At 40.4% G+C, this 13,173-nt stretch overlaps 1 protein-coding gene across 2 annotated transcripts in view; it reads left to right on the top strand.

Moving 5' to 3' along the window:
• The window catches only part of LOC137992609 (threonine--tRNA ligase 1, cytoplasmic-like), a 44,281-nt gene extending 36,814 nt beyond the window's left edge, over nt 1-7,467 (top strand). For both annotated transcript variants that reach the window (XM_068838043.1, XM_068838044.1), the window contains exons 20-22: nt 2,793-2,865; nt 4,983-5,097; nt 6,155-7,467. In XM_068838043.1, the coding sequence (XP_068694144.1) occupies nt 2,793-2,865; nt 4,983-5,097; nt 6,155-6,303 (337 nt within the window). In that variant the 3' untranslated portion in view covers nt 6,304-7,467. The remainder of the gene's footprint in view (nt 1-2,792; nt 2,866-4,982; nt 5,098-6,154) is intronic.
• The last annotated feature ends 5,706 nt before the right edge of the window (nt 7,468-13,173 follow it).

The raw sequence follows: 13,173 nt of genomic DNA, 5'->3' as shown, positions 1-13,173 counted from the left end.
CGTTGTCAAGCTCCAGGTTGTCTTGGCTTTTCCTGGCTAAAAAATATCTTCAACATAGTGTTTTCTTTCACTGGTTATCCACTGGTGTGGTAAATGCAAATTCCAGGTCAGGATGGCATTAAATCCCAGCAGACAGGGTTCGAAATTGCGATCAATACGGTCGACTAAAACTTCCACCTTGGCGAGTTCATTTCTGAAAAAAAAAAGTGAATAAATAAATAAACGATTCAGGTTAACGAACATAAGCGATTGCTTTGCTGCCAAAAAATGTGGATCAAGTCTAATTATTTGATCAGTAGAGATTTGCTGAAGCAAAGGCATATAAAAAACAAGGAAAGATTTATTGCTGCTTGACGTTTCGGGGTAATCATGACTTCATTATCAAAAGACTAGTTAAATAGCATGCAAATAAGGAAAGGTACAAGATAAGCATAAATTACAATAAACGGCCTAAACAAACACCTTTTGAAAAATGTGCATTTCTACGCGACTTCATTACCAGCGGTGCTACTTTTGTAAAAATTGGGGGCGCATCATTTACAGAAATACCGCTGGTATTGAAATAGCTTACTTTGCGAGATCCATGATAACACATGTTACTTGTTTTAGCTCGTAAATCATTCAAAATATTTGAATCGCCGTTTGAAGTAACACACTAGCTTTGCCTAGGGGAGGGAGAAGTGTGACATGCAGCGTGAGAGATGATAGGTAAATTAATAACGCCCCAACGAGGTGAAGTGTCTCCATTAATTTTGCAACTTGTTGTAGCATCGATTTCGACAGTTTTATTTGCTTGCGCATTGAGCATATGGCAGGATTGTCTTGTGATGATTGTTAAAGGACTGTTTTTCTGCCTTTGGGGCTCCAACACCTTCTGGCGACTTGAATTTACTTAGAGGAAACTTATCTTTCTCGGTATTTCCGCGTGGAACCTTATGGGGTAAGAATAAAGTCACAGAAACCAAGATTTTTTACGCGTTTTTCTTCTGGCTCAGTTGTGTGCTCATGTTTTGTGGCCAGAACTGGAAGGGTGACTGCTAACACAGGTTACCGTATTTGGTTCGAAAAAATAATTACTTATTGGACTTAGTAAACACAATGTAGCGGCCGACCGGTGGGCTCAGTTGGTGGAGCAGCGGACCTCATGTTGTAGGTCATGGGTCGGATCAAACTCGTTGTCTTTAACTGAGGAGAAAGTGGTGCCTTTGTAATTACATCCGCAAATGGTTAGAGTTTCAAGTCTTCCCGGATAAGGACTATAAACTGTAGGCCCCGTCTTGCAGCCCTTGTTCATGAAGTCTGCGCGGTGCTGAAAAACAAAACACAACTTAAGGAGTTCCCGCTGTTGTGATCTGTCACAATATCAATTGGAGTGTTGCTGTTTTGTGTGGCTCTCACCTCCTGGGTGGCGAAACTCAAACTGAAGTTACAGGAAAAGGGTTACGTAAGGTGTCTACTGTCTACGTGGAGAATTGGTTGATAAAATACAGTTCTTTCTAATGGTTCTAACTTGTTGATCAATTGACAAATCAACAAACGGTTCAGCGTGTACTATCGGTTATAACTGGACTCAGAAGGTTGCTAAGAACGAAAGAACTCCAGAGTCGTACTCGGCGCGGCGTTAGGCTTTTTTCGTGCTTAGCAAAGCTCCCAAGTGCAACTAAAACTCGGTATTATTAAAAACTGAACTACGGATATCAGATTTCCAGCATTTTCATTGGCTCGTCGGACACAGGCTATCAGTTCATATACCTGCTGTACCTAATATGGTCAAGCAAAAAAGCGAGCCGAAAACATTTTTGCAGCTCTGAGAAAAAATGGTCGACAAAGGCCGTTTTGGACCGGAATTGACCTAGACAGAAATCAACATGGAAGAGTTGTTAATCTTGGAGATTTTAATAAAACAATTATTCTACACGGGCTTGCTGGATATAATATGATTATAACCAACTCGGCGCTACGCGCCTCGTTGGTTATCTATCACTTTATATCCAGCGCACCCGCGTAGAATAATTGTTAAATAACCAAAACATCTTGTAACAGTTTGTGACTTCCTTTGTCTTCCGGTTTGAATGCCTCTCGCTCATTAACTCGTCGAGCTGGCTTTCATTTAGTTTTGCAAATCGCTTTGCAGGTTGCTAATGCAAATAAAAGTGAAAAAAAAAGTGGTGCATTTATATAGCGCCCTTATCACAACGTCTCAAAGGCGCTTTACAATGATCAATTTACCCCCAGCGGACTGGAAGGATATACAGGCGCAAATTGCAGCCGCTTCTAAGCAGTCCATGCATGCTGGTACTCATTTTACCGACCTCGGAAGGATGGAAAGCTGAGTGAACTTTAGCGGGGAAAGAAGGTCTCCAAATATTCCAGTCTCGGCAGAACCGGGAATGGAACCCGGGACCTTAGGGTTGAAAGGCAGAGATCTTACCACTGCGCCAACCCCTCCGCTCTTAAATACCCATCAACCGCATAAAACATGACGTTTCAAAGTCTTTTATTTTCATGAAGATGTGAAGAAGTTTCAGCATTTTCGGCTTTAGGCTGGTTGGTCATTATTGCAGTTTGAGGAAAACGCAGTTTTTCCTGGCGCATGCGTCAGTCTTTTCGTCATTACCATTCACTCATGGGAAATATTAAATAGTTAATTGATCAATCAGAACGTGCCCTTTACTTTCGTTGTGTTATAATTGGATTTTGTCTACGAGGCAGTTGTTATTTCTTTCTTTCTTTCTTTCCTTTTTATTTATCTTTTATTGCAATATGAACTGCCTTTATGCGTTGCCTTGCAGGCCCTTTTGGTTGTCACCGAGTCAAGCCATTGTTATTCCCGTGTCGCCAAAGTACGAAGAATACGCTAACAAAGTATGTACGCTACCGAACAAGTTTGGTTCATAAAGTATTTCTTTGTGGCAAAATAATAAATATTAGGCGGACAACATTGGGTATTTCTCGGCGGGAAAGAAAGAGTGGCTTTCCTGCTTGGGGTACTTAAGTGTCTTATCTTGTCCGCCTGTCACTTGCACTGTTGTTTAGAATTACAGTTAATCTGATGTAACCTCAGCATTACATAAAACACCCTTAGAGTTAAAACGCCACAGGCTACCTATTTACAACAATACAAACTATTAGGGTCGTTTTAGGTTGTGGTAATTTTTACTGTTGCGGCTACTTGAGGAGTGAACTTGGATGGACAGGATGCTAAGTAACGAGGGCTACTTTCGCTAGAGTTCCCTTCCCCGGTCTCGATTAGTATCGTGGAGAATTACTCAAGATTGTTGTGGTTGTTGTTTTTCTTCCGGAAATAAGCGATGTTAGATAAGCATAAGGAGAAGAATGGCATTTGTTGCAAATATTTCATTTCAGATTTCCCTTGTCGCTGAGATAGCTCTGTTTTGATTGGCTTGTACGACAGTAGGCGTGCTAAATCTCCCAAGGGAGGGGTTCTATAAATAAATCTACTCCGGAAAGGGTTGACTGCGAGGCCAAATATGAGAGATAAACTCCTGATAAGGCACATGTTTCTGCTCACGTGTCAGCCAAATCATAAGATCAGACGGAAGACGTAGCAAAAAAGAGATTTCATGAAAATACAGAATTCAAATGCATACACAGAGAAGGAAAAGTACCTTGGTAGACGAAGTTATTATTAATTTGACCTTTTTCTGTAATTGATTTCTTTTACTATAAAAGAAAACTACGATAGAACATTACTAAAAATCATTTAAAGGTTATTTTAAGGGTATGAAAGGCTACAAACCTCCGAGATTAAACCAGGAAGTAACATTCGTGCTTCCTCAACAAGAAGCTATTATTATTACTTGACAGCAACAATTCCTCTTACTCGTAGGATGATTAGGCACAAACATAATCCCTCCCATCTGGAGGTCCTATTTCTAAATATCGAGCGTAAGATAATCCGCGCGGACAGCTTATCGCTTTCGCGGCAGTGTGAAGCGGACATATTTTCGCCATTTTCGCCATATTTTCGAAGTTATTAGGGGTGATTATTTCGCAAGATCAAACTTGGAATGAACATTGCGACCACGTACATAATTAGGCCCTGAAACGGCTATATGCCTTGCGTTCCCTTAAGGCTGGATTGAACTGTGACGATTTAGTTTATTGTAGCTTAGTGAGATCAATCATCGAGTATGCTTCTCCCGTTTGGGCGGCGCTACCGTCATATCTACAAGATCTTTTAGAATCCATACAAAGGAAAGCCCTCAGGATAATTTTCGGCAAGACAGAGTACGCTGATTCCATGGCCATGGCAAGCCTAGACACACTTAAAGCCAGGCGAGTTGCTGCCTGTCAAGAGGGTCATTTTAAATGCGCAGCAACATCCTCCCCTCATGGATGTTATCCCCTCCCCCACGTACCATGAATGTGAATATTCTCTTCGTCCCCGCAATCCGAGACCCGTACTTGACCGGACTAATAGACTAAATGATTTTGTTACTGTCAAATATTAACATATTGTGTAATCGTATCTTATTGTTGGCCTACCCAGCAATTCAGTCAATGCTGCAATTAAGTAAAGTAAACAAGCATCTATCTATCTATTTTCAAATAAGAGTTTTGTTTATTTTGTTGCTTAGTTTCAAATTTACGTACACGGGCTGATTCTCCCCAGCCACCTCTCCTGTTTATGAAATAGCTGATGGAAAAAGGCATCTAAGAGAACGAACTGTAATTGCTGTCCAGCGACGTCACTATCAGAACCCAGATAGTAATTCTGATTGGTTGCCTTGCAAATCATTTGCACATATTAGCATCAGCGTAGCCATTGATGTGACCACATGTATTGTGGATTAGCATATATCCTTCACATTTGACTGGTGACTTCACTTGACGACAGGTCCTTTCAAGCGTCTCTCTTCCCATGTGACTAACCGACCGAAAGCGGCGGCTGAATTTCAGGCTGGATTCTCCCATGTGTTATGTCAGTAAGAGTTCATTTTTACTTTGGATCTTTGTAGGTAAAGGAAATAGTGTGGAATGCAGGGTACATGACTGATGTGGACTTGGATCATGGGACCACGCTCAACAAGAAAATCAGAAACGCACAGCTTGCGCAGTACAACTTTATCTTCGGTAAGCAGCTTGAGTGATGTGAACTGGGCAGTGTAGTTATGATTGGGGTAAAAAAGCATCTGGTCCCTCTCTTGACACCATGAAAGTTTCTTTGAAATTTGACGCTCTTTAGCTAAAAGTTTATAAGACGGTAGACTCCAAAAAGAAAAGGCAAGTTTGTGCGGCAGCTCAGTGCCTTAATGGCAATACTTATAATCGGGTACAATCACGGGAAATAGGTTTCAGCTCTGAGATTAGTCCTTGAGATTGAGTATCAGGAACACGTACTAGGCCTTCATTGCCTTAAGATCTTCATCTTTAAGTTCGATTGAGGTGGATTTATAGTATAACTTATACACCGAAATTGGGACGGAAGACTGCAATCCTTGCCGTAACGTTAGGGGCCACACCCTTTTTAACTTAATTTTTGGTAATACCTCTTTTTTTCCACCCATATCTACGCCCTTACGAAGTTTGTGCCCGCCCCACTCCCCTTAGCGTGGGGGATGGGGGAAGTGTCCCGAATGTCTTAAGCCGCTGTTACACGGTTTAACTTTTACCTGAAACTTGTGTGCAACGGCGCTGGGAAGCAAGTTTCAGCAGGCGTTGCACAGTGTAACACAAAAGGTCGAAACTTGTTGGGGAACGAACTGGTGTTACCAGATTCCTGCAAAACAAGTTGATGCTACTCCATGGCCTTGGTGCCGAGAGAGGCCAATTTTACGGTGTTACACGGTGAAACTCTTGTTTTTATCACCACTGCGATTGTTGCAGAAGTAGTTCTACAAATGTAATTTTCGTGAAATTTGTTTCGTAACGAAAGTTCAGTAGAGTTTTACGAAACCGAGCATTTTACACGGTGAAACGCGTGCTGAAACTTGTTTCGCAGTGGCGTTGCACAAAAGTCTCAGCTAAAAATTTAAACGTGTAACAGCGGCTTTAGCTACAATTGTACATGAAAAATTGTATTTGCTGCTTATAGTCTATTATGAAATTATGCTTCAACTTTGTGTTGCGTAACATCACCTTTCCTTTTCACTTGTCGAGATTCCTCAGTAGCCATTTTATTTCCTTGCAGTTGTTGGCGAAAAGGAAGAAAATTCCAAGACTGTGAACGTTCGGACGCGTGACAACAAAGTTCACGGAGAGAAATCCATCGATCAGGTGCTCGAAAAGTTTTCTTACCTCGCCAAGGAACGAATCAGGAACAGCGAAGATGAATTTTAATGACCGTTAATTAAGGAGCCAAGAGCTATGTTACTCGTACCAGTAGATAAGTTTGTCTACCATTTTCAATGATACCTTTAAGTGCAAGCGATGGAAGTCTGGATTAGTATCACAGTTCACTTATCTTTAGCGCGTAAACCATTAGTTGCAGAGATATATTTCTTTGTAACTTTTGGGAAATTTACATCGACAAATTCAAAGGCATTTCTCTGACTTCTTTCAGGTGTGCATCAATGCTTTTTCGTCTTAACCGACTGCTTGTATTTGTGTTAATATATTGGAGTGCCAATCAGTGTTTGTCAACATCAGTGGTTCACAGGTCGAATTACACTACGTACGTTGCTATCCAGGAAATTTCATCTTTAGGCATATTCGGTATTACCAATATTTAACTAGTATCACGTACTGTGTTTCATTTTCATCTGCTGAGGCAGATAACACAGACACGAGGTTTTGATAATTCATGATATCATGCGAAAACCGAATTCAATAATTGTTTTTTCATACATTTTTCACATAATTCCTCCTCAGAAACAGAAGCGAGGCGTTTAGCCATTTTGTTTCTGAGGAGAACACTCCAAGGGGCTTAGTTAGCAGGCAGACGTTGAACTTGACATGATAAATGTAATATCTGCAGCAGATATTACATTTATCATGTCAAGTTCACAAGCTATTGTGAATTGATTGAATGCTCTCGACCAATCAGATTTTTCAGTGAGTCTGATGTGTAATAATAATCAATATCTGTATTTCTAATACAGCTTTGTCTTTATTTACATAAATGTTTCTTTCAATTTTCACGGTTAAAATGTCTTGAATCACAAAAAAACCTAGTGTACATTAACACTTAAATGCTGACATTTCATAAGCACAATACAATATTCGCGCCCGTATTGTATATATCGGATATAAAATTTCTCGCCTTCGGCTCGACATTGTATATCCGATGCAATACGGTCGCTCATATTGTATTTAGTACATAGAAATGCATGACAAAGCAGTAAGTGTTTTGTGACGTTGTAACAGTCATGAAGAGGAAGCAGTATAAAGACAATATCCACCACTTTTGCATGCTATAATTAAAACTAACTTAAGAAAGAGATAAGGCTAGATGCCTATATTTGTCATAAAATGTGGTCAATAAAGGAATTCAGGAGAGACAAATTAAGTGGCTTTGTGTTGTTTTCACCGTTTCTTGTACTACGAGTCGATTTTTCCGTCGCATTGTTGCTGCGACTAGCAGTATTCGTTCTGGTTGGAGACCTTTTTAGAATCGCCCACGGCCGTGACAAACACAAGTTATAGAAGTTATGTAAAGCTAAATGGTACATGATAAACCGACATTTAGTGAGGGGGAAAAACTGATTTGGACTGGAAAACCCGCAGAATACCGCAGATTATTCATATTTTTCCAGTGTAACTTCTTTGCAGCATTCGCTTGGCTGGGACACTCACGAAATCCGTCGGTATCTAAGTGCCGCTACCATAATGTATGAAGCCGTGCACAATCAGACTCGCTTATGGAAGCAATCGCTCCAACCACCCTCATAAGTTCAGACATATCTTTGCCCGCACTAATGCATATAAGTTCTCTTTTTTCCCTTCCTTCCCCCCCTGGAATAGCCTGCGAACGCAGACGTATTTCCGTCGGTCGTTTCCTTCTCGGGTTAATTAAATATGTGTACCCAGGTTCGATTCTTGCGATTCCAGATTTTAAAAGAAATATGTTCATTTCCTATGATCCCTATCAAGCTTTCAGTGTCCAAAATAAACGATAATACTTCACTTGGAAGAAATTGATAATTAAGAACAATCCTTCAATTGAAGAAGAGACTTGGTTGCCTTTTGAACAACTGGGGGGGTCCTGAAAAATAGAGATTCGAACCCATGACCTCTTCGATGCTGGTGCTAGAGCACTGCACCGACATCGAAGAGGTCCTGGGTTCGAATCACGTTGAACCCGCCTGGATTTTTCAGGTGTCTACAAGAGAGAATTGCTGAAATTGTCCACTTAACTGCATGAATCGTAACAGGCCCCACTTCTTCAAAAGGTGGATATACACCGGATAAATCACTATCCATTGGATAACGCAATTGGTTTCGCTGTGACTTATGGCTTATGGCTATCCATCGTTTGAACAGCTGGGGCCAGAAAGATAAGAGCGTCGGCTTTTAGACAATGCAATTGAGATTAAGTGTAGTATTTGCGGAAATTTTACTTTGCTTCAGTGCTGTAGTGACTTCCTTACGTCCTCACTTCCTGGAACGATCGCCCCGCATGTTTGTTAAAGCAACTGGATAACATCGCTGATAGTATTTCCTTGGTCCCTTTCCTGATAAATGTTCAATCGTTGATACGATGATTTTTAAAGTCTCGACCGTTCCATGCCTGCTGGCCTTGTGTTTGCACTTCAATTTCCACCCGATAACATTTTGAGAAATGCGAATCACAAAAACATTACTAGCATTTGCGTGCATCCTTGAAGCGTGACGAATTTTACGTAAAGTTTTACTTTTAAAACGTTAACGGTTTGTCAGGTCGTGTGACACTTTTAACCAATGAAACGTTGGCAGTGAAAATTGACCACGTTTTTAACGGTATACCAGCACTCGGTTTTGTTCACGTGCTCTTCCAGTTTTCAGGTTTTCCGTGAGACCGGAGTTATAAACATCCATCTCCCGTGAGTTTCCAAAGACACGAAATATGGAATTTGATATACTTTACCAAGAGGAGATACGTGATTCAGCAACTACTAAAAAAAAAATACGTGAAACCGAAGTGAAACTTGAAAGAGCGGGAAGGAAGTATTTCTACGTCTAGGGCATTCTGCGTACACACGCTCTTCCGTGTTTCAAGGAGCATTTAAAATCTTGATTTCAAGCGACTCCTGGGCGGTAATTTACTTCATTCCAAACTTATTCCTGATTTGACGTCACAATCTACTTTGCATGCATGTTTACAAAGAGTTAATGCAATGTAAACTGATCAGCTTGTGACGTCAAATCATAAATAGACCCACTCCCCTTCTGACTGGGTCGTGAACAGTAGATGCTTGGTTTTTCGCAAGTTTTAAAGCCTATAAAAAGGCAGCATTTGTTAGAAAAATGCGTTTCGAACAGGTGCAAAGATTCATTTTAGCGAAAAAAATATTTTGGGGTTACAGGCACTTTAAGTCAAAGCACCCATTTTAAAACGGTTGGCTTTAGGGATAACAAAGCTTCTTGTCAGAGATTTGAAACGAAGCCCGTGGCTGAAAAGCAGAAATGACGTAGAAAGGAGAACCTGGCAAACCTCTTCCCGTATATTCTTTAACTGAGAGAGGGTGATTGCGCTTTCGTAATTCCTCGATTCGAAATTTTCTCTTCTCTTCGCTCTTTAGTGAAAACATCTGTCATGGTAGTCATGCTACATCGAAGTATAGCTGGTGGAGGTTCTAAAACCCGTAAGAACGGAGTGAGTCTTCATGATGGCCTGACGATCTATGCCAGAATGTGGACAAATGTCAAAAAAACACGGCTGACTTTCATTATCATACGAATTCAAGTAGACTTTGTAGTGCTCATTTCACTGAAAATTGCTAAGATTGATATCGCTGAGTCTTTAAGTTTGAAGATGAAAAATTCAATTAAAGCCAATGCCTTTCCAACAATCTTTAAAATTGGTCTTCCTCAAACTAAAACTCAACAAGAGACGGTGACGACGACACCGGTAATAAGTTATTGTTTAAAGTTGCAGATAGCGATCCTGCACTTAAACGAGAACAGCAATCGAGAAAACGCCGCACTTAACAATGGTTCTGAAAGAGTCAACAAAGGAGAGCACTCGGTCAAAAAGGCTTTAGTCAAATGCACCTGCAGTAAGTATATTTGCTCCCCGTTCATTGTCGCCAGACTATAATTGCCCTGACTAGCCTAGTGCAGTCAGCACAATAAAATCACGATTTTAAAAAAGTGATACCTTTCTCGCCGTTTGACTGATTTAATTCGCTCTCTGCGCGGAACATTTCGTATGACACACTTTGTAAACCAGGGCAAATACACATTAGACGTTATCATTTTATTTATTACATTTTGGAATTAACCAACGCATGTAACGAGGTAACAACTTTACAATGATGATGAATGTTTGAATGCAAGATAACTGTGAATACTCTAAATTCAACATAGCATCTTTAAGGGTTATGTTGATAAAAAACAAAGCAAAGCGAAATCCTTCAAAAGAAAAGTTCTCTTCAATGCCTGGGGGATGGAAGTGTGCTCGAATACAGCAAACCGCACAAGATCGAAGGACAAGTCTAACCTAACCTCTCGTCCCAAAATACCCCAGCACCACCTTGCCGGATGCCTATAAGCTATGTGACAGTTTCGCTTATTTTCTGGGCCATCATAGGAGTTATGGTACTGCTGTTTGTACTGGTACCAAGCTGTCTGCAGTACCCAGCAGTTCAAGCAGACAGCATTGAAACCCGGTGGGTTCTTCTTGTTCGACCGCTTCGTTGTTTTTGGCAACAATACACGGTTACTTTCGGGTAACAGATGCACTCTTCGACACGTACTGACTTGACTTGACGACTTCGACTGTTAATCGGTCTCAATCGGTTTATGTTTGTTCCGATGGCGCACATCTTCAAACATACATTTAAAACTGAGATAAATACATCTTTTCCGTTACAAGAAAGCTTTATTTCTGGTTTTAGTCCACCGACACAATCAACAATAACTCCGTACGTCCTCGGTTTGGAATACAACATTCGCTACAAATTGCAAATTGATCGCTCGCAAGTGTATTTGTAGTCGCTCGTATTGTCCTATTTCAGAATCATTGACTGAGAATGGTTCGTAACCGAGCTTCCATCACTGTCGTACGGCTCAAATATTAAGTAAGGCTGTGCTCCTTCACAATCGGTAAATGAAGGTCTATCGGCACCTTTGTCACTACTATCATCGGAACAAGAACACAAGATAACACAATTTTCGCGATCGAATCCTCAGTTTTACAGTGAAGTGAACAACACACTCGAGAAAGGTTCTTCTTCACATCATCAATCACATGTTTTCAGAAATGTCGTTTTCACTTCCAGTGCTCCAGCAGGGTATATTTTCGTCGTTTCTCGGCGATTTTAAGACTTTTCTAGTTTTTGTTTTCATGTATTTTATCTTTTTTCCGTAATTATGATGTTAAAACTACCTTTTGAGCAAACGTTGCTATGAGGTGTAGAGTATCCCTTTAATTAGAGCCTTAGTGTAGACTTGCTGGAGTCACTTTCATTGAACAACAAAATGAGAGTGGGTTTACAAGAGGCCAAACGTTCCACTTCCCACACTATTTGATTATTCATTATTTGTTTGTTTTAAGTCTTCCGTCAAATTTCTTAGAAATACAGGATATAATTCCAAAGAAAGCACCATCACCTTGTCTCTTATTGTAGGCGGACATCTCTACCATGTTCATACTGACACCCCGAAATGATCGAAATATAGTAAGCTCCGTCCATTTTCCCGGCTACAAATTCTATATTCTTACATATACTTCTGAATACTTCCACGAATACTTCTTTGTCTCCTGAGGGTGTACGCTTCACCACTTTAAGGGCTGGCTTTAATCGTTCGTCAGGAAATAAGTTTAAAATCAACGTGCCACATCGGAGTGCGGGCACTGCATGAAGGAGGGAATCATTGTCGCGTCTGTAGCTACATTAGGGACTTTAAGATCTGCGACGCGACGGTAACGAAAACGTCATTCAAAATTGCAAGTTCAGGTTTATTAATCTTTTTCGTCGTTATGTCGGCTTGTCTAACTTCTAAAAACTAGTGTAACTCCCCAGGAACTGAATTAGGGGGTGCGGTATTGAATCTACGACAGAAAACTCAAATTCGCTGCCTTTTGTTCACGTTCTCCGTAAAACTTGAGAATTGGTCATTTCACGTCGTAGATTTGCCAAAAACGTGAAAGAAATGTACAAAAATGAAAAATGCACGTGCACAGCGTGCAAAACTATTGTTTTGTCATTAAATGCAAAATTTGTGACGTTTTCGTTGCCGTCGCGTCATAGATCTTAAAACACAGGTCACATTCCACAGGTCATTGTTTTACCTTTTTGAAAGTAACCTTAGGCCTAGGGTTAGCCAAATCATTAAAGTGAGGGTTTTGGTTACTTTCCAAAACGTAAAACAATGACCTGCAACGAGAGTGACCTGTGGATTGTAACCTGTGTTTCAGACAGCAAGCAGCAAGAATTAGTTATGATATTTCTTTGTCTTTCAGAATTTTTCAAACGTTTTCTTTCGGTGCCTTCGCAGATATTTGTGCGAGAAACTCTGAGATGAACTTGCCATGTCATTTTATTTTAATACCTCCAAACGTGCCAATTGCACAACCAGCCACGATTGAAGAAGTATGAAAAGAAAGGACAAGATAAATTGGACTGAACTTTCAAACGGCACGATGTATACATAGAGGTATTTTTTTGGTCTGATTTTCAAGTGTAGTATCAATTTTCGTTAAGATGATCCCAGAAACCATCAGTTTGCGAAATGCACGTCTGTACGAATGCGGTCGAAGACGCGTGATTTGAGTCACTGGCGTGAATCACGTTCAGTTTATCCGGGACATTGACAGGCGTCATATATAAAATTAGCTCTTCTTATTTTGTCTCCACTCCCCCAACGAAATTGTTCATTTTATTGTGACTTGTTCATTTTATTGCATTTTGTCACTAGCGTGCTAAGAATATCCATTAATTGTATACTAATTTTACTCATTTAATTATTGTTTAATTTAACTCTCCGGAACAAAAGCCAAAACATCTGTAAAGCCGCCTTCTGCTGCACGGAAACCATAAATGGGTTTTTTGCGTCACGTCGAATTTG

The sequence above is a fragment of the Montipora foliosa genome, chromosome 2, assembly GCF_036669935.1.
Source record: "Montipora foliosa isolate CH-2021 chromosome 2, ASM3666993v2, whole genome shotgun sequence".
NCBI lineage: Eukaryota > Metazoa > Cnidaria > Anthozoa > Scleractinia > Acroporidae > Montipora > Montipora foliosa.
The sequence above is the reverse complement of the archived record's forward strand: the minus strand, read 5'-3'. Positions and strand labels throughout refer to the sequence as shown.